Source organism: Episyrphus balteatus, chromosome 3 (assembly GCF_945859705.1).
Source record: "Episyrphus balteatus chromosome 3, idEpiBalt1.1, whole genome shotgun sequence".
NCBI lineage: Eukaryota > Metazoa > Arthropoda > Insecta > Diptera > Syrphidae > Episyrphus > Episyrphus balteatus.
Genome location: NC_079136.1, coordinates 70,341,099 through 70,354,132, shown reverse-complemented (window position 1 = coordinate 70,354,132; position 13,034 = coordinate 70,341,099). Strand labels below are relative to the sequence as shown.

General features: G+C 29.4%; 1 protein-coding gene across 1 annotated transcript; it reads right to left on the bottom strand.

The window, feature by feature from the left end:
* Window positions 1–7,342: 7,342 nt before the first annotated feature.
* Window positions 7,343–10,959, bottom strand: LOC129915439 (gustatory receptor for bitter taste 93a-like). The gene is made up of 2 exons (XM_055994981.1): window positions 9,611–10,959; window positions 7,343–9,554 (listed from the first exon to the last, which is right to left on the bottom strand). The coding sequence occupies exons 1-2, from the start codon at window positions 10,640–10,642 to the stop codon at window positions 9,393–9,395; spliced, it is 1,194 nt and encodes a 397-aa protein (XP_055850956.1). The 5' UTR covers window positions 10,643–10,959; the 3' UTR covers window positions 7,343–9,392.
* Window positions 10,960–13,034: the final 2,075 nt, after the last annotated feature.

Below are 13,034 nucleotides of genomic sequence, written 5' to 3'. Positions count from 1 at the left end.
TTTTTTCTGGTTCTTGTTTTGTGTTGTTTTTGTTGTATTAAGACCGGACCCTAAGGCCCACATTAATGTTGTTTTATGGGAAACAAAAAAAAAACAAAAAAAAACTATTTAACTACATGTACAAAAGTGTTTTATACATTCCAAACCTTTCGAATAGGATGTTAAATGCCCTATAAGGAATAAAGATAGAGTTCGTTTAGCATTCAAATCAGCAAATACATTAAGAACTTCTTTGTTTTCAAATTTAAAAGGTGAATTCTCCAAAAACGAAAAATCAGACATTGTATATAAAATAAAATGCTTAGGTGATGGAACAAACCACTGTCCTTCAGTTTATGTAGGTACCTACTTCAATGCAGAAACTTAAGAATAGAATTGCCGGACATAGATCAGATATACATAGTGGAAGTTCTCAAAAAACAGCTTTAGCTTTACATTGTATAGATGAAGGACATAGGCCAGATTTTAATAACGTAGACATTTTACAAACAGAGAAACACTATAGTAAAAGAATGTTGCTAGAAATGTTACATATTTTAGATACAGATAATACGGTTAATAGGAGATCAGATTGTGAGGGACTTAGCAATATTTATAGTCAGTTTGTCCAAAGAAATATGTTAGATTAGATTTTATCAACATTTTGAACTTGAATTTTTAGATAGAATTTGTTTTTGTTTTCTTATCAAATTTTTGAATTTCTTATCAAATAGAAATTTTTAATTTGATTGTTTTGAAATTTCAATAATGTGAAACGTCTTTTTCAAGATATTCTATTATTGAATTTTAAAATATCATTGAGATACAAAAAGCTAAACAGTTTTTGACAAACCATTTTGTTAAACCTTAAGAGGTTAAAAAGTTTTTAATATTGTAAGTATAGATATTTTAGTTTGGTTTTATATATTTAAGACTTTTTATTTATGTATATTAATTAAATAGAGTCCTGAAGAAGGGTATATCCATACCCGAAACGTCGATTGATTGAAATAAGAACCAACTCAAGAAAAGACCTTTAGCCCACAAATCCTAGTATAATTAATTTTACTAAAAAGGTCACGTAAGAAGGAATATTTTTTATTTTTAGCTGTTCAAAAAATAGTTCAAAAATCAGTTGGGCCTTTATATGGCCTAGCTTATCTGGCATCTTTAATTTGTGACATAAAATGGAGATGATAAAAACGAAAGCTTTCCAATAAATGTAAATAAGCAATTTAATTCGCATAAATAATTAAAATTACATTCAAAAACAAAATTTAATTAAATAATTCTAAAACATTGCTTGTGCATTTTAATTTTTCAATTGGAGTAGACGTATGGTCATTTTAAAATCAGATAGGTGGTGTGTTTCTTGTGCTTTTTGTTTTGTGGGTCAAAAAGTCAAATAACAAAAGATATACAATTTAAGACTTTTAACAGTAACCTAATTCCTTTCTTCAAACGACCAAACACCTACAAAATATGTATGTCATAAAAATTCCATATTCAAACGTCTTTGTCTTTCCACGAAAAAAAACAAAAATACACCCACAAAATTGTATCCACTTCAAACAAATTAAACCAAGAGAAACGAGTGTGAGATATGGTCGACAAATTTCCGAAAAAGTCTACTAAAGGTGCATAGCGGTTGTTTTTGTTTATATGTGGTAGGTACCTTACCTTAATATGTAGGATGTAGGTACATATTTCTACACATGTTTATTTTAATGTGAATTTTTAGAGATAGATTTCATCCCAGTTCAGAAGACAAATAATATGGCGAATAGTATAAACTTCTTCAATGTTGAAGAAGTTGAACTCCATTAATTTTTTCAGAGATATGAAACGCTTTTGCTGTTAAATACCGTCGAGGTGTGACGGTACAATACTCAAACTCAAATAGAATAAGAAGAAGTCACTACAAACAAATTAATATGAAAGGGAATCACAAGTCCGAAACGACGGCGGCGGTGGCGGCAATGACGATGAAGAGAGAAGGTGACGTTGAACTTGACTTGATTGAATTAGATAGCCGGATATGGATGGATGAACGAATCCAAATGAATGAATCTAGACGATACTACAATCTACAAATACTGCAAATGGGGGTTAGATTAATGAAGGGCACCATTTAAGAACAATCATTTAGGGAAGCATATTTCCAATACTACAGGTTATTGAAACGTCTGATTTTTTTAAATCTCTTCCTCATTCAATCCTGTAAACATACATTTTTGTGATGTTTCACATTTTTTTCGTTTCTATTTGGTAAATCAAATCATCGATTTGGGAATCACTGTGGCGTATACGTACTTTTTTTCCTTAAAAAAAAAAACCGGTGATATAAAATTTCACATTCTAACGTCTAACCGGTCTTGGGAATTCTTTTTATTTTAATTATTGTCTTAAAGTCATTTTATTTTATTATTAAATTTTTTGGTGTTTCAACAACAGCAACAAAATTTATTTCGAATAAAATTCGATCAGATAGTCAAAAAAAATTTGGTTCCTCAAAAAAAACGAAACTTTTTTAATAACATTAAACTATTCATATAAAGAAAACTTTCAGGCTCATATTTTACTAACAAAATCGCTGAATAGAGTAATAGAGAGGACAATGTAAAAAGTACATCAAACCCAGATTGTAAGTGTTAGCTTTAGCTCCATTATTTCACAGACTCACAAAGAAATTGCAATGCAAAATTGCATGACTTGAACTAATAAGCATATACAAAATGTAGTTCTGCATCGGATGTTATCACATTGCAGAAAAGATACAAGTCGGATGTTCAGAACCATTTAAGTTAAAAGAAAAGAAAAATCTAAAATTTTTTTTGCGTGTCTTATGATTTTGTTGAGGCCATCTTGTCCAGCCCAATAAGCTTTGTGATCTGGAAACTTTGCAAAAAAATGCAGCTTGCAGATGTTTTTAGTATAGGTTAGGTACTCTTCTCTGCTATAAACATGCTATGTATTTAATTAATTTTCACCTTCACCGCTTTCCCTTTTTTTGATTAATAATTATTATTAAAGACTCTCAAGACGGATCGTTGTTTTGATTTTGTTTTTTTTTTTTTTTATTCACTTAAGGTGTGTAGTGAAGTCAGTAAATCACATCAACCAGAGATTGGTGAGCGCAATTTTTTGTTTGTCTTCGAAGTTAAATAATTCGAGTGAATTGTTTTATATTTCCTTTAGTGTCTCATAACAGCAATCGCATCAGGTGGAGTCAGTTACACTACCTTAGATAAGACAAACCAGGTGCGGATCCGTGATGGATTTATGCGGGTGATAGTTTGTAATGGTGACCCATTTTTGTTGAGTCATTCTAAACTTGACTTTTTTCTTGATTGCAAGTAGTAATGAAATTTAACATGCGCATATTTCTCAAGATTATTGAGGTAGGTGTGCTATTAAAAAGTGTTAAAAAAAATTTGGTCCGTTTTCAAGAAAATGTTTATTATTTTAAGAAAATCCAAAAAAAATTGTTTTAATTTTCTTAATTTTAAGATTTAAAAAAATAATTTAACCACTCAAACTTTTTGCACAAATTATTCTCTTGAAATCCGTTAAGTCATTCACGAAAACCCAGAAATCAAGAGAACGGTTTTTTGGAAGTTGCCGTTTATCGCCTAAGACAAAAACGTAAATAAAATTTGGTATTTTAAAAAGTTCAATTTGGTAGATTTTTTTTTTCAATTTTTAATGTTTGTATAATATTTTCAAAGTCATTCATGGAAAAGTCGTAATATTTGAGGTTGAAGTTGCTGAAAAAAAATATTGGGCTATTGCAAAAGACAAATCCTTCAACAGTTGTAGGATGTAGGTACACTTCGGACTGCTAGCTCTATATACTTAAGTTGGACCTGGCTTCATATGCAATTCGAAAAAAGATAAAATTCCATACATCAAGCGGATGTATTCACTTGTAATCTTAAAAACGTACATACATTAAAAAAATACTGTCTTTAAATTTCACATTGATCCGGCAAGGAAAAATTACCGTACCTATTTATAAAGTCGTCTTATTTTATTTTAAATTGTTCCCAAAACTTAAAACGCGTTGTTGTTTAAAGCCGTTTCTGTTTTCAAAGTCGATTAGACAAGATTTCTCAAACCCCCAAATTTTCACACCCAATTTTCTGACCCAAATTTGCACACGATCTTCTTAGATACTTTTTTCAGGTAATGATCCAATCCAAGGAATACAATAATTTTTTTTGAAAAAAAAAACTATTTGTTTCTGAGGGAATCGAACCCTACCGTCGAGTAGTTTCGATAAATCACCACCATTTTGGTTAGTACAACTTTTAGTGCTTGTAAAATTGAAAAATACACTTGTAAATGATAGCTGTGCCGCTGATTTGAGCAGAGAACAAATTTGTATCAGGAAACAAAGTTGATTTTTACATAATTCAAGCATAGAAATTTTCCATTTCCATTACTTTTACCCTTACACTGAGGGAAAAGCCACCCTTAAACAACATAAAATAAATGAAAACCACATTGATTTAACTATTATTCGGAGTGATTTTGCGTTGAAGATGAACATTTTAAAATCAACGTGGAAAAAAGGTTATTTTTTGATGGTTTCGTATCTTAAAGTCACATAAATCAAACTAGTTCAACGTTGAAACAAAGACGTTTCAACTTCAATTTATTTTTTCCCTCAGTGTAGGTATATACCGCAGTACTCGCATTATAAAAAAATATTTCCTAAAATTCTTATCATTAAAATTTGTTAATTTCCCCTCTAGACATTTTTTTAGTTAGCTACTAACTTTGAAACAAATCACTTCAGTCAATTGGACTCTATTTAGTACTTTTTTTAAAAGAGAGCAATTTGCTCTCATTGTCCCCCATCTAGGTCCGTGGTTGGTTTAGAGTAGATGCTCATTCGTGTCTGTCTATACAAAAAAAAATTAATTACAATTTTCTTCGTATTGCTCAAAAGAAGTTATATAATATTTGTGGTATTATTAATACTAACAATCACACATCCCACAATAATACACACTCTTCAGTATTAGATTACTCATAAGAAAAATCTTATGGATGGGTACGTTTTTTTTCAACTGTTCAAGGTGAACTTTTAGTTGTACCTTTGAATTACTGTATTAATTAAACATCATAAAATGTTGAGTGTGGATGAAAGGGTGCATTTGCCTTTTATGAATTTATTATAAAAAGTGAAACTTTGATTTATTGTACATAATTTTTTATTTCAAACATTTTAATCTAACAACAATTACAACAACAAATAGGGAATATTATTTGTAATGAATGTGTGTATTTATTCGTTTGTATGTATGTATGTATGTATGTATGTATATGTATATAAATAAAATCCCAATTTCGGAAGCAATAAGTAGATTCTTTTTACATTATACTAAGTGACTTTAAGTCCTTAAAGTCTACAATTCCAAAAATGTACTGCTTCTAATTTAGGAGGTTTTTGTGTTCGCGTTAAACGATAAAAAAGCGTAGAGTGACGCAGTGTGGTCACATGGTCACGAAATCGCAACGCATATGGCGCGTCGAAATAAATACAAATATTACAAATACACCATAGTGACCCTTGATTCAAGATGTTAAGGACTATTTATTGATTGATACACTAATGGAAGAGACTTTGTAGAGGTCTTAATTTTTTTATAATAATTGTTTTCTTCATGAGAATACAGTTTATAGACTTCAAAGTAAAAAATTTTCTTGGGCAAGAATAATCGAACAGCCTTGAAAAATGAATATCTGAGCAACTAAAGAAAATGTCAAAATTATTCAAAGGATAATATTTCTCCTAAGAACTAAGACCTTACTAGAATTTCTATTATTGTACCAACAAGAGAAATTGTCGAAGAAGGGGTTTTCTTAAATCATTCAAATCAGCCAAAGATACTATTGATGATTCTACAAAAAATGCATCGAAATTTTAGACAAATATTAAAATGAAATTTTTTTAATTTTATTTCACAGTTAGTTCTTGAACGGATCTTTTATGGATCTTCTGAGATAAATTTTTGATCGAATTTGATTTTACTGAAAAATTTAATTCGTTCGTGAACAGAAATTTTATTTCAAAGTTCGGAGAAATAAAATTTTTAGATCGCGAACGAATTAGATTTTATCATTATTAACACTATGAATCTTTTTATTAAACAAATAATGTGTTTTGTTTCTTCTGTTCGTTTTCAATATATCTGTAGAATATACATATATTCAAACAAAGCTAAGTAAATACAATATTGTTTATTTTACTTTCAGTCGTTTGCATATCAAAGGCTTTTTTTTTTAAAGTAAATCACTTTTATCTTCATTAATTACCTAACCTTTTTTTGTTCGAATATATCAAGATTCTAAAAACGAAAATAAAATCCGAAAATGTCTAAGAAATTTTAATTAATTACCAAATTCACTGGACTGCATAGTCCATGAATAAAATTTTATACAAACATAGATATAATTCTTTATGTAAAGCTTATTTTTCGCAATTGCTTGTGGTCAGTTAAATTTACGTCAAGGTGTTAAGGTAAAATGCACAGTAGGTACATTAATTTTCTGTGTGTAATACTTTAACTGAAGTTATTACGAAAATAAACTGTAATGTTGAAAGAATTTGCATAGGTGGTTGTTTTTAAACAAAATTCAAATGAAGTAATACCTACTGTGGGTTGAATGCTTCAACTTTATAGTTTTGCAAGACTTTCTTTAAAATCAAACTAAAAAGAAAGCAAAATTTATTTGGAAGATTTAATTTTCATTTGAGTTTCGAAAACAAACTTTTTATTGATTAAACAAAAAAGCTGAGGTGCGAACCTTAAACATTTACATAATTTTAAAACTATGTATACCCCTATGAAACTTGGCAAAATGTTCAGTATCGCATTTATCCATAAAACACCGAATTTTTAATAAGAAGATTGTTGACAAGTATGAACTCAAGTAGCACACTGGGAGCCTATTACATAATACGAAACGAACGGCAAAACAACGATAGCCACGACAAACGATAGTCGCGATAAAGAGCGACTATATAAAACGATAACGCATAAAAGAAATTGTACTAAATGAAACAGGAAAAAAAATCCTTTTTCAAACGCAACTAACTTCACTCCTATTTGTGACTGTCAAAATTGGCTCAATAAACAAACAAAAAAAAGTAAATTAAATTTCTAATCTTTGCCAAAAATGTGTTTTCAGAGTGTATTTGTAGATTTTCCACAAGTGGACATCAATAAGAAAATACCTAATATAATTTTACTTGTGTTTAAAAGAACATACGCGTTTTTCAAGCCATCCACTTTCATTGAGAGTGTCTGCGAAAATGTTCCAAGGTATTTTGGATTTAGCCTTGGCTTGGGCTTGGGCTTGGGTTTTTGGTAAGGTCGGGATTGTTTTCCATACATTTGATAAGAAAATCCATTTATTGGCGGCCTATTTAATGTATAAAATATTTGATTATTTTCATTCTTCATTTCCAAATATAATGTATTCACATTTTTTTGCCGAACAGGAATATCACTGGCAGACACGAAATATTGGGGCGACTTTCCATTAAGGTCGCACGCCTAGAGTTGTGATTTTATTTTTTACAGTGAGCTTAGGGTCTCAATAGAATACCTTTAAAATATTAAGGTTAGGAAACACCCCTAAGTATGATTAAAAAATAAATATTTCAATTTTTCATACAAAATGTATGCAAATGACGACCAAGAAGAATTTGAAGTTTGAAGCGTATAAAAGTGAGATGCGTATGGGGGGGCATGCTGCCCCCCTGCAATCCCCCTGCTTGGGCTCACTATAGGATTTGAAGTGGGGACAAGTTTGAGTATATAAAAAGAACTTCAAAAAATTTTTTTTTCTTCGCTGTCGTCATTTCCACGCATTTTGTATGAAAAAATGAACTTTAAAAAATTAATTAAAAATATAAATACACGTTTACTTATTTTTTATTTTTATTGCTTTTAGTCATTAATCTTTCAAATAAAATTATTCGCGTAATAAAATTCGTGCGACCCTAAAGGAAAGTTGAGCCGAAATATTTTTTAAACGACGAATAAAAAATGTATTTATTTACATCTTCTCTTCCAATTATTAGTTTTTTATTTTAATTATTTCAAGACGAATATCACTAGTATACCTACACAAAATATTTTCCACAACAAAACCAAAACGAAAGCCAAACGACAGCAAAATGTCAGTCGTATTGAAAAACGAGTATCGTTCAGCCTTAAACGATTATCGTTTTACGCAGTCGCGTGTCATCGTTTTTATACGATAATCGTTTTACGGAGTCGCTTTTCAACGATAACGAGCCGATTTAAACAATAATCGTTTTACGTAATAGGCCCCCTGGTTTATTAATTGGTGTAAATTCATTAATTTTGGTGTAAAATTGAGGAAATTGAAAAAATACGGTGTATTTCTCAAAATTATTGGTATAAAAATTATACCACTGTCTTTTCTGTAAAAAATTTCAACATTTTCTTAAGATTCCGTGCAAAAAATACACCGATATTTAGTTGTTTTGATAATATACCATTAATGGTATATAAGATTATTCGATTCTGAAATCAACCAAAACGGTATATTTTGTACACTCTCTTTGGTGTAGGAAGTACACCCTGTGGACATAAAATTTACCAGAATGCATTAGTGGGAGACGACATATTTTTCAATGGCCGCCATTTAAAAAAAGAAGACAGCGATTAATTATTTTACTATAATAGTATAGGTATTTATCGACCTAATTATCCCGCATTCTTTGTTTTTTCGATTGGTATATTATATTATAAATGAACTCTTCTAAAAAATTGTAAAAACAACAAAAAAAATAATAATTTTTGAAAAACTGATTTTTAAAGTCGAAAAAAAAATCATTAATCCACTGTTATTTTGGAGGCGTTCGATTTTTAGAGGTTGTAGTATCTAAAATTAGTAGACAGAATGTGTTTCGTTTTTAAATTTGGAAAACAAATTCATATTTAACCATTAGTTTCTTATGGCAGTATTATGAAAGTGAATAAAAATTCATTTTCATTTATTCCATAAGAAATGGTGCGAATTAGAATTCATCAAACTGTTTGAGGTAAAAAATAAACTTTGGTTCAAATTTTAAATCAGAATAATTAAAATGGTGTATTTTATCTATAGATTTATTGTGTATTTTCCAATTTCAAAGGGATAATTTTCACCAAAAACCAGATCATTTAATATACCACTAGCGCCATTTATACACCAAAAATCGGTTTATTTTTTTAACCACCGGAGTTTATTATATACGAGAAAATGGTGTATTTTTTATATTCAAAATGCATATCACGAAAGTGCAAAAAATACACCAAATATTTTGGTGTATTTTAGACTTTTGTGCTACTTGAGAAAGTATTTTATTTTATGTTTCATTTTGTATTTTATTCCTTAAAATAACCCATCATATTGAATTGTATAAGTATTGTCAAATATCCAAAAACAATTGAAAATATACTCAAACAAAGTTCATTATTAAGTTCAAACATTCCATAAACTTCCAATTTCAAATTCTCCAGTTTAAGTTTACTGAGAAATTGTTCCACCTGTTAATAGAAAACAAAATTAATATTAATCTAATACATTTATTTCATTAACATACACTTCGATCCCATCGCACTTCAATATTCGAAAACAAAGTTTCCCATTCGAAATTAAGAGCCATTCGAGATCTTTTTGCTGTCAAATCGGTCAAGAGTAAAAGACATGTAATTTCTACAATTTCTACGAAAACCATCATAGCGAATCCCCAAGTAATATGTCCAAAAGTTAAATAATACATAAAATTGTGATGAATACCGCTAATTATTGTAAAAACATTTCCATATAAAACAAATAAAAGTAAAATTTGAAACATTTCATGAAATTCTCGAGTTATTTTAGAAATTTGGGAATAAATCGCAGAACACTTTTCAAGTTCTTCTGAAAAATCACAAAGAACTTGCATCTGACGATATGTGGTCATCGAATTGAAATCAGTATTTCGAATGCTCTTTACTAAATATCCAATGTGATTGCCAATATTTCTATACATTCCACTACACATCATGTATCCAATGTTCAAGGCATCAATTATAATAAACCAAATAAACGCCATAGCATATCCAAGATAAATTTGAATAATAATTGAAAAATTAAACCGCTTTTTGAACTTAAAAAATCTCGGCATTTCTATAACAAGCAAACATCCGTTAAAAAAAAGCCTACCGAAGCTCACTAGGTAGAATTCTGGACCAAATAACTTTGAATTCTTTGTCAATTTTGTAAGCTTCTTACAAGTTTGAAAGTATTTTTGTATAAGCTTGAAAGTATCCTTGGAGTGTTTAAGTTGAAAAATTAACAAATTTAAACTGAATAACGTTGTATAAACTATTTGAAAGATTAATAACGTCGAACTATATTTATGCACTGCCGTTATTAACAATGGCATGTTATTGAAGGAGCTGTATGCGAATCCCAAGGATGTTACTACTCTGTACACTATTGAAGAAATTTGCCATTTCATTGAATATTCAATTGTCCCATTTGGAGTTACAGAAAAGAATACCATACCGAATAGTTTTGAATAAAAATAAATTATTTTAAAATATAATTTTAGCCAGAAATTAGTTTTTGTTAACCTGTAGCACAACATTGTCGCCGAAGTACTAAAAAACAAACTTGGCTTAATATTATTATTTGTAAAAAATTAAGTTTCAGTTAGGTAAACATTTCACAAAAAAAAAAAGAGGTGGAGATTTTGTCAAGTGTGTTAAGGGATGGATTTAATCAATCGATTTCAATTTTATCGTAAATTTAATTATGAAATGGATGATAAGTAAAATTATCGTAATTGGTATTATAGTTTCTATAAGAATAAAAAAGTTCGACGTTCGAATTAAAGATCAAAGATTATTTTAAAAGTTCAACTCAGGATTTAATTAACTTTACATTTTAAAGTTCATTTATAGAAAGCTAGCTAACCCTGTAGACGTAGTCCTGCTCCACGTGATATGGATAGCGAAATGCTGGGTTAGCTAGTTTTCTAGTCTAAGACCGACCGACGACGCACAGTGGGGCAGCCCCATATAGTGTTATGATATAAAGGTTATTTTTTAAACTAAAGCTATGGGAAAAAAGATCACGTGTTCTGAACTTAACAGTAAAATTGATAAGATGAGCATATATTTACTTTGTTCAAAGTCTTTGATTTATGTTTAGTCATGCGGTTGAAGTTGTGAGTTTAAGAGCAAAAATTCAATTTTTAATAAGTATCTAATAAAAAAGGTGTTCTTTTGTTTTTTTGTTTAAACTCAAAATTATTTGGGAAAAAAAAATAAAATAAAAATGTCTCGCATAGACGAAAGTATGTATGTAAATTAAAATTCTTCTTAAAAAAATGTATTTAAAAATTAAATGAGAAAATATTGAATTCTTTGAAACGCATCTTAAAGTCTTTTCTCAAAATCTTCTGTTTAGGCAAATATTTAGCAAGTCGAAAAATGGAGTAAGCATGATAAGTAATTACTTTATAAGCCCATTAAAACACTTTTGCTAAATATTTGCCCAAAAAAAAAAACGATTTTTTTTTAAAGTGCTTTTTTGTTTTTATTAAAATGAATTACAAAATCATTCTTTTTTGACAATCATGCACTGATTACGTATAAACAATGTTTTTTTTTCCTTTTAAAAGTTTTTTTTTTTTTATTTTATTATAAGAAATTTCGTGAAACAGGGCGATTTGTTTTATAAAGTTAGTGTTCTTTTTTTACTTCTTTTTTTTATTAAAATATTTTTTTTTAATTTAATTTGTTATTAATTTTTTTCCAATTAAAATTGATGCGGCTATAAGGTTTTTCAAAAAAGTCCCACCTTACAAAGCAAATTTGAAAAAAAAAAATAACTTGAAAAAAATTTGAGAATTTTTTTTTTCAAGTTTTGACTTTGAAATTTAATTTCACAAAAAGTATTCCCGAAAACTACTTAAATCGAAAAACATTTGAAAGAATGCAAAATAAGTTTTCAAAAAAGCTATTGCACAGTATTCTAGGTAATTTTCTTGATTTTATGTATTTTTTTTTATTTAAGGTTTAGTTTTCAGAAAATTGCCCCTCTCACCGGAACAAGGGGTGATACAGCCCCCTTCCTATGCAATTTTTTTCTTAGGTTAAACTAAAGAACTATTTCTTAAAATAAAGTTCACTTTTTAAACAAAAACAAAAAACATAATACAAAATTATAGGTTTTTTCAAATGTATTAATATTTTATTTATGGAGAAAATTAAAAATTTTAATGGAAAAAAGTTTATAAAATTCAAGAAGACTGTTTGACTTTAGTTACAAAACCAAATTAAGTGACAAAAAATGTCTTATTGTTAGTAGAAGTAATTAATATAACAAATCGACCTATTCTGCCCCACTGTGCGACGCGACGGTCTTAGACCATGGACTGAGATTTAGTTCCCGTCTGGCTGTCTGAGAAGAATTAAATATCCGTATTGGATATCTGAGATTCTGGAAAACTAACTCGAAAATTGACAGATTAGGAAAAAAATTTTGACAGATGAACTCAAATTTCAATATTTTTTTAAATATCGCGAATCCCCTTAGTGCGGTAAAAAAATGATCAGAGCCAAGATTGTGCTGACCTTTGAACTTTGGTAAGTTTGCTTATCACTTTTTCCACTGCGGCAATATCCAAATCTTCCGCATAGGCAATAACCTTGAGAGCTTCTCCCTCTAGTTGGAGTAGAGGTTCATTGACTAACAATTTCCAAAGGAGAGGTGATAAGACCCCTCCCTGATGAGTCCCTCTGTTGGCAGCTCTACTTGTTTTGAAGTTTTCCAACTCTGAATGCCGCTGCCGAAAGAAGATAGTTGTTACTTATAGCGTTACGATTTGACTTCGTCTGGCTAATATGAGCTGAAAAAATTGTCGACTCAAACGCTTGCGTAGGCTTTTCAACTAACACAGAGCAAGTGGCCAGTGTGTCTTGCTTTTCCCTGTTTAATTTGTTCATTGAAGGCCCCACGAGATCTTTGTATAT